The 13,836-nt window shown below is 40.7% G+C and overlaps 1 protein-coding gene across 1 annotated transcript; it reads right to left on the bottom strand.

The window, feature by feature from the left end:
- Positions 1–6,965: 6,965 nt before the first annotated feature.
- Positions 6,966–8,425, bottom strand: LOC127778414 (non-structural maintenance of chromosomes element 4 homolog B-like). The gene is made up of 4 exons (XM_052305011.1): positions 8,387–8,425; positions 7,419–7,620; positions 7,236–7,327; positions 6,966–7,073 (listed from the first exon to the last, which is right to left on the bottom strand). The coding sequence occupies exons 1-4, from the start codon at positions 8,423–8,425 to the stop codon at positions 6,966–6,968; spliced, it is 441 nt and encodes a 146-aa protein (XP_052160971.1).
- Between the last annotated feature and the right edge of the window lie 5,411 nt (positions 8,426–13,836).

The raw sequence follows: 13,836 nt of genomic DNA, 5'->3' as shown, positions 1-13,836 counted from the left end.
TTTTCTTGGAGATTCTGTGTATATATATAAAGTTCATCCCCACTAATTCACTCTTCTCTCATTAAGCCACATCACCTCAATTCTTTTTAGCCCTTAGATGATTGATCTATGGTCCAAATTATCAAGATGTGGATGGCAGCGAATGGTGCGAAGGTAGCCCCCTTGACGTGCCTGCGGATGGGCCCTAGTCAGCTTAGTTGGTGGTGCGTGGCGACACACAGGGGATTGAGAGGGTGACATGCACTACCCCACTCCGGTGATGCTCTTGGCGACGTTGAGGCCCCTTCACCTTGTTCTCCTCAGGTCATGTACAATGCAGTGCCACGTGCCTGTAGTTTCAAGTTCCAGCTAGTTTAGATGCCATGCCTAAGGTTTGGAGTAATCTTGTAGGGTGGCAGAGGAGCCTGCAGAGGTAACAATGGTTTATGGTGGTTCTAGGAGAGAAGCAAGAGGAAAAAGCCGCCGATGGCAGGACGTGCCCATCTCCGCATCCCGCCGCCCCTGCAACCTGCCATTGCTGCATGAGGCCGGATCCGACGAGCATGAGGCTAGATCCGGCGAGCTTGAGGCCCATGAGCTTGCACAGCCCATGCCTCGTCGGGGTGGGAGCCCATCATGACGGCGGGAAGGGAGCAACGACTGAAGAAGGATATGTGGCACAAGCTCGATCTCGTTGGTGGAGAGGGGAGAGAGCTCAAGCTTGTCGCTGAAGAGGGGACAGAACTCAATCTTGTCACCGGAGAGAAGGTAAGGAGTTGGTGGCAAGGGGCTGGGAGCCTAGGAAGGCCGACGGGGATCGGAGGCTGGTGCCGAGCCAACGATGTCATCGACTTGGTGGGGTGAGAGAGAAAAATATACTTAGATTTGATAGCTAACAGGTGGGGTCATAGGTTGAGATGTAATTATTTCAATGACTCTGGTGTACTCGATTAACACTCACGTGTTTTATTCAAAGACTAGACCTCATGAAAATATAGCCATAATGTGAAAATCACAATTTTTTTGTTGTAATTGGAATATTCACAAACTTCGTGTGCAACGATCCCGATGCTAATACTAGTGAAATTTCAGGTGGAGGAAAATTTCTTGCGCTTTTTTTTCCTGAAAGGTTAAGACTAACTATTGATGCTTTTTCATGGTCAACACAAGATCACCTAATGATTTGCGGTGTAATCAACTGGGTCACCAAAATCATTAGATCAAAATCAGCTAGCGGAACCGATTTCGAGATTAATTCACTTCTGCGGAATCAAGCGACTAATTTACAAGCAAATTAGCAAAGAAGATAAATATCGTACTAACGTGATGACGAACGACTAGTTTCCAAGCAAACTAGCAAAGGATAACCTCGCTTTCATGGAGAAGCACGACCGTTTTTCAGCGTAAAACAATAATGATTAACTAAATTCTAGGTTTGCCAGAATTCAGCTATGAAAGCAAAATAGAAAAGAACTGAAAAGTAAAGAAAACTAATAGTAGATTGATAATTGTTCGGGGTTCTCCATCTAATCAGCCATGCGCTATATATACATAGCAGTCTGGTCTTCGGTGTCCTATCCAAATAATAGGAATATTATCATATCTGTAAAATACGTTGCCTACTGCGTGAAGATCTCCCTGGCGGTTTTTTGGTCTTCATCCTGGATGCAGTTTTACCAATCCGGTTGTGTTCTCTGCACAAATTCCAGACCATGTCTTCTGCTACTTTCTCGTTGTCCCGTGCGGTCAGATGTAACCAACACAATTCGTCGTCAACCACCACTGCCGCTCCGGCCGCATATAATCAACTGCACACAGCTGCATTCCATCTACTTGCATCTCCATCAAGGCATCAACTCCAGGCAAGGCATCTACTGCACCTCTGCATGCACAACACTGATGCGCTCCATCTCCGAGCAGAGTCAACTGCTGCAATAACCTAGTGATTTGCACACACAATCTTCCAGTACATTACTGATTCCTGCACCCACACCCACACCACTCAAAAATACACCAGCTATTTGAAATAATCTGGCCTACTCAAATAAAACTAACTATTTACCAAATCATGATACAAACACTAACATGCTTTATCTGAAGGCTATAACACATGAAAATATAGCCAGAGTGCAAAAATCATGAAATTTTTTGTCATAACGTTAATATTCATAAACTTCGTGCGCAACGATCCTAATGCTAATAATAGTAAATTTTTTTTGGTTGAGGGAAGAATTCATGCTTTTTTTTTCAAAGGTTCACTCACGGGTTTTAACCGAAGGCTATAACTAATGAAAATGTAGCCTGAAGCCAACAAATAATTTAAACTTTTCTCGTAATGTTAATGTGCACAAGCGCCATGCGCAGCGATCCCGATGCTAATACTAGTGAACTTTTTGTCTAGGGAAAAAATTCATGTGTTTTTTTCAAAGGATAACACTCACGGGTTTTAGTCCATGGCTATAACTCACAAAAATACATCATGAAGGCAAAAGATCATGAAAACTTTTGTCGTAATGTTAATGTGCAGTTGTGCACTAACTTGTTGCACAATGATCCCGATGCAATAAAACATGTATTTTTGGACCCTCACGAAATTGTAGCCTAAAGTCAAATAATCATGAAAATATTTGTTGTAATGTTAATGTGCACAAACTTCATGTGCAACGATCCTAATGCAAATACTTGCGAATTTTGGGCTGGAGTAAAAAAAATCTTATATTTTTTTGAAAGCTATAATTCACGAAAATATATCTATAATGCAAAAATCACAAAATTTCTTGTCGTAATTTCAATATTCACAAGCTTCATGTGCAATGATTCCGAGGCTAATACTAATGAAATTTTGGGTCGGAGGAAAAATTCTTTCATTTTTTTCTCAAAGGTTAAGACTCACGTGTTTTATCACGAGGCTATAACACATGAAAATAGTCCAAGTGCAAAAAATCATCAAATTTTTTGTCGTAAGTTAATATTCACAAATTTCATGCGCAATGATCCTGATGCTGATAATGGTGAACTTTTTGGCCGGGGGAAAATCTTGCTTTTTTTTCAAAGGTTCACTCATGGGTTTTAGCTGAAGGTTAGAACTCACGAAAATGTAGCCTGAAGGCAAAAAATAATTTAAACTTTTGTTGTAATGTTAATGTGCACAAAAGCCGTGGGCAGCGATCCCAATGCTAATATTAGTGAACTTTTTGGCCAGGGAAAATCATGCTTTTTTTTTCAAAGGTTTATTCACGGGTTTTAGCTGAAGGCTATAACTCATGAAAATGTATCGTGAAGGCAAAAAATAATGTAAACTTTTGTCGTAATGTTAATGTACACAAATGTCGTGGGGAGCGACCCTGATGCTAGTACTAGTGAACTTTTTGTCCGGGGAAAAAATCATGTGTTTTTTTCAAAGGATAACACTGACAGGTTTTAGCCCAAGATCATGAAAATTTTGTCATAACGTTAATATTCACAAACCTTCTGCGCAACAATCTCGATGCTAATAATAGCGAACTTTTTAGTCAATAAAAAAATTCATGCATTTATTCAAAGGTTCACTCACGGGTTTTAGCCAAGGGTATAACTCACAAAAATGTAGCCCGAAGGCAAAAAGTCACGAAAAATTTTGTCGTAATGTTAATTAATTTGCACAAACTCTGTGCGCAACAATATCGATGCTAATACTAGTAAATGTGTTTTTTTTCAAAGGATAACACTGACGGGTTTTAGCCGAATGCTAACTCACAAAAATGTATCCGGAAAGAAAAAAAGTCATGAAACTTTGTCTTAATGTCAACGTGCACAAACTTACTGCACAGCTATACCGATTCAAATACTAGTGTATTTTTGGATCGGAGTAAAACAATCTTGTGTTTTCTAAAATGCTACTTTAAGTAACACTTGTTTTAGCCAAATGCTATAACTCACGAAATTATAGCCTAAAGGCAAATAATCATGAAAATTTTTGTCATAATGTTATTGAGCACAAACTTCGTATGCTACGATCCTGATGCAAATACCTGTGAACTTTTGGGCCAGAACAAAAAAATCTTGCATTTTTTTTCTAAAGTTAACATTCACATGTTTTATCCAAATGATATAATTCATGAAAATATAGTCAGAATGCTAAAATCAAAATTTTTTGTGTTGTGATTGACATATTAACAAACTTTATGTGCAGTGATCCTGATGCAAATACTAGTGAAAATTTGTATTGGAGGAAAAATTCATGCGTTTTTTCTCAAATGTTAAGACCCACATGTTTTATCTGAAAGGCTATAACACACAAAAATATAGCCTAAGTACAAAAAATCATGAATTTTTTTATCATAATGTTAATATTCATAAACTTCATGCGCAACGATCCTGATGCAAATAATAGTGAACTTTTTGGCTGGCGGAAAAAAATTCACTCTTTTTTCAAAGGTTCACTCACCGGTTTTAGCCTAAGGCTATAACCCACAAAAATGTAGCCTGAAGTCATAAAATAATTTAAACTTTTGTCATAATATTAATGTGCCCAAACTCCATACGCAATGATGCCGATGCTAATACAAGTGAACTTATTTGCTGCAGGAAAATATCATGTGTTTTTCAAAGGATTAAACTCATGTGTTTTAGCCAAAGGGTATAACTCACGAAAATGTAACCTGGAGGCAAAAATCATGAAAATTTTTGCCGTAAAGTTAATGTGCACATACTTGCTGCAAAACGATTCCGTTTCAAATACTAGAGTATTCTTGGGCCGGAGTAAAACAATCATGTATTTTTTTTTCAAAGGTTAACACTTGTTTTAGCCGAAGGCTACAACTCACGAAATTGTACCGTAAAGACAAATAATCATGAAAATTTTTATCATAATGTTAGTGTGCATAAACTTCGTGTGCAATGATCCTAATGCAAATACTTGTGAATTTTTGGGCTGGAGTAATTTTTTTTTGCGATTTTTCAAAGGTTAACACTCACGTGTTTTATCTGGAGGCTATAACTTATGAAAACATAGCTAGAATGAAAAAAAAATCAAGAACTTTTGTTGTAATTCAAATATTCACAAACTTCGTGTGCAACAATCTCGATGCTAATACTAGTGAAATTTTGGCTGGAGGAAAAATTCATGTGTTTTTTTCTCAAAGCTTAAGACTCACGTGTTTTATCCGGAGACTATAACACATGAAAATAGAGCCTAAGTGCAAAAAATAATGATCTCGATGCTAATAATAGTGAACGTTTTGGCCGACGGAAAAAATCATGCTTTTTTCAAAGGTTCACTCACAAGTTTTAGCCTAAGGCTATAACTCACGAAAATGTAGCGTAAAGGCAAAAAATAATTTAATCTTTTGTCGTAATGCTAATGTGCAAAAACGCCATTTGCAGTGATCCCAATTCTAATATTATTGAACTTTTTTTCCGGGGATGAAATTCATGTGTTTTTTTCAAAGGATAACACTCACGGGTTTTAGCCCAAGGCTGGAGTAACTCACAAAATGTAGTCTAAAGGGAAAAGATCTTAAAAGTTTTTGTCGTAATGTTAATGTGCAAAATTTGCTGCACAACAATGTCATTGCAAATACTAGTGTACTTTTTGGCCGGAGTGAAACAATCTTGCATTTTTCAAAGGTTAACACTTGTTTTAGCCCAAGGCTATAACTCACGAAAATTTACCCAGAAGACACATAATCATGAAATTTTTTGTCTTAATGTTAATGTGCACAAACTTCATGTGCAACGATCCTAATGCAAATACTTGTGAATTTTTGGCCTAGGGTGAAAAAATCTTACATTTTTTCAAAGGGTAAGACTCACGTGTTTTATCCGAAGGCTAGAACTCATGAAAAATATAGATAGAATGCAAAAATCAAAAATATTATTTTGTTGTAATTGAAATATCCACATGCTTCATGTGCAACGATCTTTGATGCTAATACAAGTGAAATTTTGGGTTGGAGGAATAATTCTTGCATTTTTTTCTCAAAGTTTAAGACTCACGTGTTTTATCCGAAGGCTACAATACATGAAATATAGCTTGAGTGCAAAAAATCAAGAAATATTTTTGTCATAAAGTAAATATTCACAAACTTCTTGTGCAATGATCTCGATGCTAATAATAGTAAAATTTTTGGCCAGGGGAAAATCATGCTTTTTTCAATGGTTCACTCACGGGTTTTAGTCGAAGGCTATAACTCATGAAAATGTAACCTAAAGGCAAAAAATAATTTAATCTTTTGCCATAATGTTAATGTGCACAAATGCCGTGGGCAGTGATCCCAATGCTAATACTAGTGAACGTTTTGTCCGGGGAAAAAGATCATCTGTTTTTCAAAGGATAACACTTATGGGTTTTAGCCTAAGGCTATAACTCAAGAAAATGTAGTCTGAAGTCAAAAGATCATGAAAATTTTTATTGTAATGTTAATGTGCACTCTTGTTGCACAACGACCCCGTTGCAAATACTAGTGTATTTTTGGATCGGAGTAAAAAAATTGCGTGTTTTGAAAGGTTAACACTTGTTTTACTCATGAAATTGTAGCCTAAAGATAAATAATCATGAAAATTTTTGTCATAATGTTAAAGTGCACAAACTTCATGTGCAACGATCCTAGTACAAATACTTGCGAATTTTTGGCTGGAGTAAAAAATCTTTTTTTCAAAGGTTAACACTCATGTGTTTTATCCGGAGGCTATAACTCATGAAAACATAGCTAGAATGTAAAAATCAAAATGTTTTGTTGTAATTCAAATATTCACAAACTTCGTGTGCAACGATTTTCGATGCTAATTCTAGTGAAATTTTGGGCTGGAGGAAAAATTCATGTGTTCTTTTCTCAAAGCTCAAGACTCACGTATTTTATCCGAAGGCTATAATACGCGAAAATATAGTCTGAGTGGAAACAAACACAATTTTTTTTGTCATAAAGTTCACAAACTTCGTGTGCAATGATCTCGATGCTAATAATAGTGAACGTTTTGGCCGTGGTGGTGGCCGCCGCCTCCACATCCTACATGACTTGGATTGGTGGCGTATTGCTGGCATTGGTGCCATGTGTGGTGAGCTGAGGACTATGCATCGGCTCTTCACCGTCCACGACCTTGTCTTTCATCATCATCTACCAACAAATGTGAGACAAGATAAAAACATATTGCACTGTAATATGGACAGCCAGCTGCTCTTGATACAAATCGAACATGAGAACATTAACAATATTAAAAAACTATAGCAACCAAAATCTGATAGATGAAGGTCAGAAATGTTATGAATGAGTACATACCTGCCGGTCCTTGAAATCCAACCTGAATACAAACTGGCTGTATTTTACATTTCCACAGGTTATGTCTTCTGCCGCAAGTGCATTCCTTGGGTCTATACCAACAAATATAATAGCATCAAGTTAAGCTATAGAGTACACAGATTTGCAGCAACAGAAATAGAGAACAAGTAATGAGACACTTACATACAATATGACGGCCCCCATCATTCACAGTTATTTCTACCCTTCCAGCATAAACAAGGAATGCCAAATTATTTATGTTCTGTACCATTTGGGAAAATGAATTTCTATCCAACACTAGGTTTTCAAGCCTTGCAGATTTTTTCTTCTTCAACACATTAAACATGGCCGACATGTTTTCATCAGCACATGATAATTCATCAAGCTGCACTTCAAGAAGAAAAAAAAATCAACGTCTTAGTTGAAGCAAGCTGCAAACTGAAATCAATAGGCAGTACACAAAATATTGTGTGTAAAAATGTCTTTAATTTGTTACCCTCGCTATGTCACTTGATCATCATATAAACCACATGGTGAATTGTCTGTTTGTGCCAATTATCAGTCACTGAAATCAATAGGCAGTACATGCATTAGAAAGTAGAAACTGCTTTCTGAACTTCTCTTGGTTTGAAGAAAGGTAATTGTACTTAACAGTGGCGGAGCCTAGTTGATATAGGGGGTTCACATGAACCTGGGAGCCTAGATAAGTGATTGACAATGCATGAATATTACATCGCAGAGAAAAATTAATATATGATCTTAAGGAAAACATCTGTTCTTTTTAGTGAATCATAAAAATATATTCTAGGAAAACATCTATTTTAGGCTAATGAGATCCGCTAATGAGATCCTGAGATCGACAGCTTGGTGATATATATTTTGACAATACCAATTATCTATTGTGCCTTTGACAATCCCATAATTCACATTTTCATTTGCTAAGTATTCTTTCCACTGTAGTCACTTATACTATTGCTTATAAACAAGTAGATATTGACTAATAATCATATGGGTAGATCCAATGGAGAGTAGTATTCTACACGGCTTAGCACAAACAAGGAAGCCATACCAAACAAAATAACAAGGCATGTCTGCAGTAGCGGCATGATGCAATAAGGACTTGCACTCACCACTGCTATATCGTCATGGACTTCGGGATAACTATGGACCTGAACGGCGGAATCAGACATCTTGCACACGGAGGTTCGACAACGCCGACCTTCAAGAATTAGGAAGATGAGATTCGTGGAGAAAGAAAGGATATTACTGATGAATGAAAATCAGATCGGGGTACCTGGTCCATCCTTATCTGTCAAACCTCCGCACGATTCGGGCGTTGCTAACGAACTCCCCGCAAGCCGCCTATGGCAGGCAAGCGTTGCAAGCCGCTGGTGGTAGGGGACGGGCGCCGCATCCGCTCCTATTCGCCGAGATCCGTGGGAGGTACGAGACCTCGGCCGCATCCGCCCCTATCTGCCGCAAATCTAGGGTGCTACACGACCGCCGACGCATCCACTCCTATCAGCCACAACCTGTTCAGGAGCGATGCAAGCATTTTTCTCTTTTTTATGTTAACTAGAAAAAAATACCCGTGCGTTGCAACGGGTAAAAACTAAAAACTTTTTTTTATCACTATACACTTTTCAGTCCCAACCCATCCCGCTATCCCAATCCTTCGCATGGTCGGCTGCCGTCTTTAACCTCTATAAGACATTCTGTGTCCGTACGATGCCAGAACTGATCATTCCCATCAAATCTGGTCGAATCTTTCTCGATCTCCCAAAATCTTTCGATACACAATATCTCCTACTATTTCCGTTTTTATCAAAATTGAAATGAATCTGCAATTGGTTGATAGCTTTTGATACACTCAATCTCCTCTTTCCATTTTTATCAAAATCGAAAAGAATCTAGAAAACTCGGGATAAAAAGGTGACTTTTAATGGTGATTAAATCAAATAAATTAAAGCGGAATTGAAAGGGAAAATCATATAGGGAAATGATAACGGAGTGGTGTACGCATACAGGTGAATGGGTTACGCACCACCAATAAAGCCTACATCGGGAAACCACATCCATCCCACGCTCACGGTGTCGTTGCACGCGAGACGCGATGTACGTGCCTGAGGTGTTGCAGCACTCTGTTGTCACTAATTGAAGGACTTGCAACTATTGAAGCATCTAGGCCCCCGTTGTTAATTTTGGTAATTAATGACAAGCACTAATTGTGGACTAACCGTTGCTATTGAGATATATTTTTAGTTAGGTCCACGTCATGTGTGCGCATGGATGACTATCGATGGATTAAAATTTGATGGTGCGAAGCGAAGAAAAGAAAACGGTAAAACTAGTGTTTTAATTTTAAAATTGATCGAGATGAAGGGCGATCAAATTTGGTAGTTTATTTGTTAGTTTCGCCGTACTATCAAGGGGGGTAATGACCTAGCAAAGAGATGATTAAATTGCCACATTAAGTCATTGCATTTTCACTTGTGCTCACATTTTCATCACACACACAAAAATCACCTTGCAATTCACTAGGTTCGGCCTGACCAGGGGCGGTTAGACCGGCCACATAGTGGCGGTCTGACCGGCGTGCCCTGGCCGGTCTGACCGGCACATAAGGCCGGTCTGACCGGCGGCACATGCGCGGTCAGACCGGCCCCCTGGAGGCCGGGATGGTGCTACTCGGGGTGGCCGATACAGAGCCGACGGAGCCATATTCGGTAAGACTGAGGCGATGGCGGTCTGATCGAGTCGAGGCCGGTCTGACCGCCCACTCAACGCCGGTCTGACCGGCCAGGCCGATGGGGCCCTCTGACAGCGCTACAACGGCTAGTTTTCTAGCCGTTGCAGAGTAGCACTGTCTGACCGGCCACATACCTCCGGTCAGACCGGTAGAGCACAAAGTTTGGGGATTTCGCCCCCAACGGCTAGTTTTGGTTGGTGGGAGTATAAATACTCCCCCTCCAGTAGCAAGGGGACTCTCTTGGCACCCAATTCAATTCCATACACCCCTTGCACCTCTCTCACACCCACTTGAGCTTTGTGTTCATCCATCTAGTGTGTTAGAGGGTTGATTAGCCAAGAGTCAAGTGCATTGCTTCCATTTGTAGAGCTAGTGTGACACTTGATTGATCATCTCCACGCCGGGTCATTGCTTGTTACTCTTGGAGGTTGCCGCCTCCTAGACGGCTTGTGGAGAAGTTGCCTGGTGACCTCTCCGAGAAGATTGTGGAGGAGGCCCGGCGCTGGTTTGTGAGTGGTTTGGAGTTCACCACCTTCGGAGTGAAGGAAGAACTACCCTAGTGATCGAGGCTTGGGTAGTCCTCTCCGTGGGCCGGTTCCCGCCTTGCCCACCCCTTGACGAAGGGGGCGTGCGGTGGCTTCGTGGTTGAGCGGTGGAGTTGGGCTCGCCTCAACGGGGAGTAGGAAACCGGCAAGTTTCCGAACCTCGGTGAAAAATCTCTTGTCTCCTTGTCTCATTTGATTGTCGCATTTACATTTGTGCAATTTACATTTCTAGAGACATACTTGAGATCATATCACCCTTGGATTGCTAAACATTGACATAGGAGTGTGATTTACTTTCCTAGAGATATAATTGAGCTTCTATCACCCTAGGTTTGCAAAACATAACTTAGTTGTTTAGTTAGAGTTCACCCTCACCAAGCCTAGCAACTTAGGTTAGTTTTGATTAGGTGTCATTTAGTTTTAAATCTCCTATTCACCCCCCTCTAGTCGACATCTCGATCCTACAAGTGGTATCAGAGCTTGGTCTCTCTTGATTAGGCTTCACCGCCTAGAGAGAAGATGTCGAACGAGGTGAACCATGTAGGGAAGGCTCCCATGTTTAATGGCACAAACTACTCCACTTGGAAAATTAAAATTTCTACTCACCTCAAAGCTATGAGCTTCCATATTTGGAGTATTGTGGATATAGGCTTTGCTATCACCGGCACGCTCTTGACGGAGATTGATCACCGCAACCTCCAACTCAATGCCCAAGCCATGAATGCTTTGTTCAACTCTTTGAGCCAAGAGGAGTTCGATAGAGTGAGCAACTTTGAGACCACATATGAGATTTGGATCAAGTTGGCGGAGATCCATGAGGGCACAAGCGAGTACAAGGATGCCAAGCTTCATTTCCTCAAGATCCAATATGAGACATTCTCCATGTTGCCTCATGAGAGTGTGAATGACATGTATGGGAGGCTCAATGTCATTGTGAATGATCTCAAGGGGCTTGGGGCAAACTACACCGATCTTGAGGTTGCCCAAAAGATGCTTAGGGCTCTACCGGAGAAGTATGAGACCCTTGTCACCATGCTCATCAACTCCGACATGTCAAGGATGACACCCGCAAGCCTCTTGGGGAAGATCAACACCAATGACATGTACAAGTTGAAGAAGAAGGAGATGGAGGAAGCCTCACCTTCCAAGAAGTGCATTGCTCTCCAAGCCGAAGTTGAAGATAAGGGTAAGGGCAAGGTGAATGAAGTCAATGAGGACTTGGAGGAAGAGATTGCCCTTCTTGCTAGAAGGTTCAATGATCTCTTGGGAAGGAGAAAGGAGAGAGGAAGGGGCTCGAACTCAAATAGGAGAAGAAATAGAAAACCCAACAAGACTCTCTCCAACTTGAGGTGCTTTGAGTGCGGTGAGAAGGGACACTTTGCTTCCAAGTGCCCTTCCAAGGATGATGATGGAGACAAGTCATCCAAGAAGAAGAGTGGAGGCTACAAGCTCATGAAGAAGCTCAAGAAGGAAGGCAAGAAGATTGAGGCATTCATCGGGGAATGGGACTCAAATGAGGAGAGCTCCGCCTCATCCGGGTCCGAGGAAGAAGGTGGTGATGATGCAAGCTCCAAGAAGAAGAAGATGGCCGTTGTTGCCATCAAGGAGGCTCCATCACTCTTCGCTCCACTTTGTCTCATGGCAAAGAGCTCCTCTAAGGTAACATCTCTTAGTGATAGTGAGAGTGATGATGATTGTGATGATGTTTCCTATGATGAGCTTGTGAGTATGTTTGAGGAGCTCCATGCTTATAGTGAAAAGGAGATTGTCAAGTTCAAGACCCTAAAGAAGGATCATGCTTCTTTGGAGGTTTTGTATGAGGAGCTAAAGACCTCTCATGAGAGACTCACCATTTCTCATGAGAAGCTTAAGGAAGCTCATGACAACCTCCTTTCCACTACTCAACATGGAGCTCTCATTGATGTTGGCATATCTTGTGATTTGCTTGATGATAGTGCTACTTGCCATATTGCTCATGTTGCATCATCTAGCATTTCTACCTCTTGTGATGATCTTGTGGATATGCCTAGCTCTAGCTTTAGCTCTTGTATTTCTATTTGTGATGCCTCACTTGTTGTTCAGAACAATGAGCTTAAGGAGCAAGTGGCCAAGCTCAATAAGAGTTTGGAGAGGTGCTTCAAGGGTAAGAACACACTTGACAAGATTTTGAGTGAGCAACGGTGCATCCTTAACAAGGAGGGACTTGGATTCATTCCAAAGAAGGGTAAGAAACCTTCTCACTATGCCACTCGTGTTGTCAAGAGCAATGGTAAGTATTGCTCCAAGTGCCGTGAAGTTGGGCATTTGGTGAATGATTGCCCCGGTGGTAAGCCCCCTAAGACATGCATGTTTGATTCTCATTATATGCTTAGGAAGGCTCATGATGGTAGCATTGTTGCTAGATATGTGGGTTCTCCTATACTCAGTGGTAAAAAAATGCCATTTGGGTGCCCAAAGCTTTGGTCTCTAACCTCCAAGGACCCAAACAAGTTTGGGTAACTAAAAGAGCTTGATCTTCTTTTGTAGGTGAACTACCGCACCGGTGGGAGCCATTGGGTGCTTGATAGTGGATGCACTCAACACATGACCGGTGATAGGGCTATGTTCACCACATTTGAAGTAGCAGGGAAAGAAAAAGAGAAAGTGACATTTGGAGACAATAGCAAAGGAAAGGTAATTGGGTTAGGTAAAATTGCTATCTCCAATGATTTGTCAATTGATAATGTCTTTCTTGTCAAATCTCTAAATTTCAATTTGCTTTTGGTTGCTCAAATTTGTGATCTTGTCTTGTCAAGTGCTTTCTTCCCGCAAGAAGTTATTGTTTCTAGCCTTTTTGACAAGTCTTGTGTGTTCAAAGGTTTTAGATATGGGAATCTTTATTTGGTTGATTTCAATTCTAGTGAAGCAAATTTGAAAACTTGTTTAGTTGCAAAAACTTCATTGGGTTGGGGTTTAGGGTTTAGGGTTTAGGGTTTAGGTTTCGGATTCAGGGTTGAGGGTTCAGGGTTGAGGGTCTAGGGTTTAGGGTTTAGGGTTTAGGGTCTAGGGTTTAGGTTTCGGATTCAGGGTTGAGGGTTCAGGGTTGAGGGTCTAGGGTTTAGGGTTTAGGGTTTCGGGTCTAGGGTTCAGGGTCTAGGGTTCAGGGTTGAGGGTTTAGGGTTTAGGGTTAGGGTTAGGGTTAGGGTTTAGGGTTTCGAGTTTAGGGTTTAGGGTTTAGGGTTTAGGGTTTAGGGGGTTTAGGGTTAGGGTTTAGGGTTAGGGTTTAGGGTTAGGGTTTAGGGTTAGGGTTTAGGGTTTAGGGTTTAGG

This window comes from Oryza glaberrima, chromosome 7 (genome assembly GCF_000147395.1).
Source record: "Oryza glaberrima chromosome 7, OglaRS2, whole genome shotgun sequence".
Lineage (NCBI taxonomy): Eukaryota > Viridiplantae > Streptophyta > Magnoliopsida > Poales > Poaceae > Oryza > Oryza glaberrima.
This window is presented reverse-complemented; position numbering and strand designations above follow the sequence as displayed.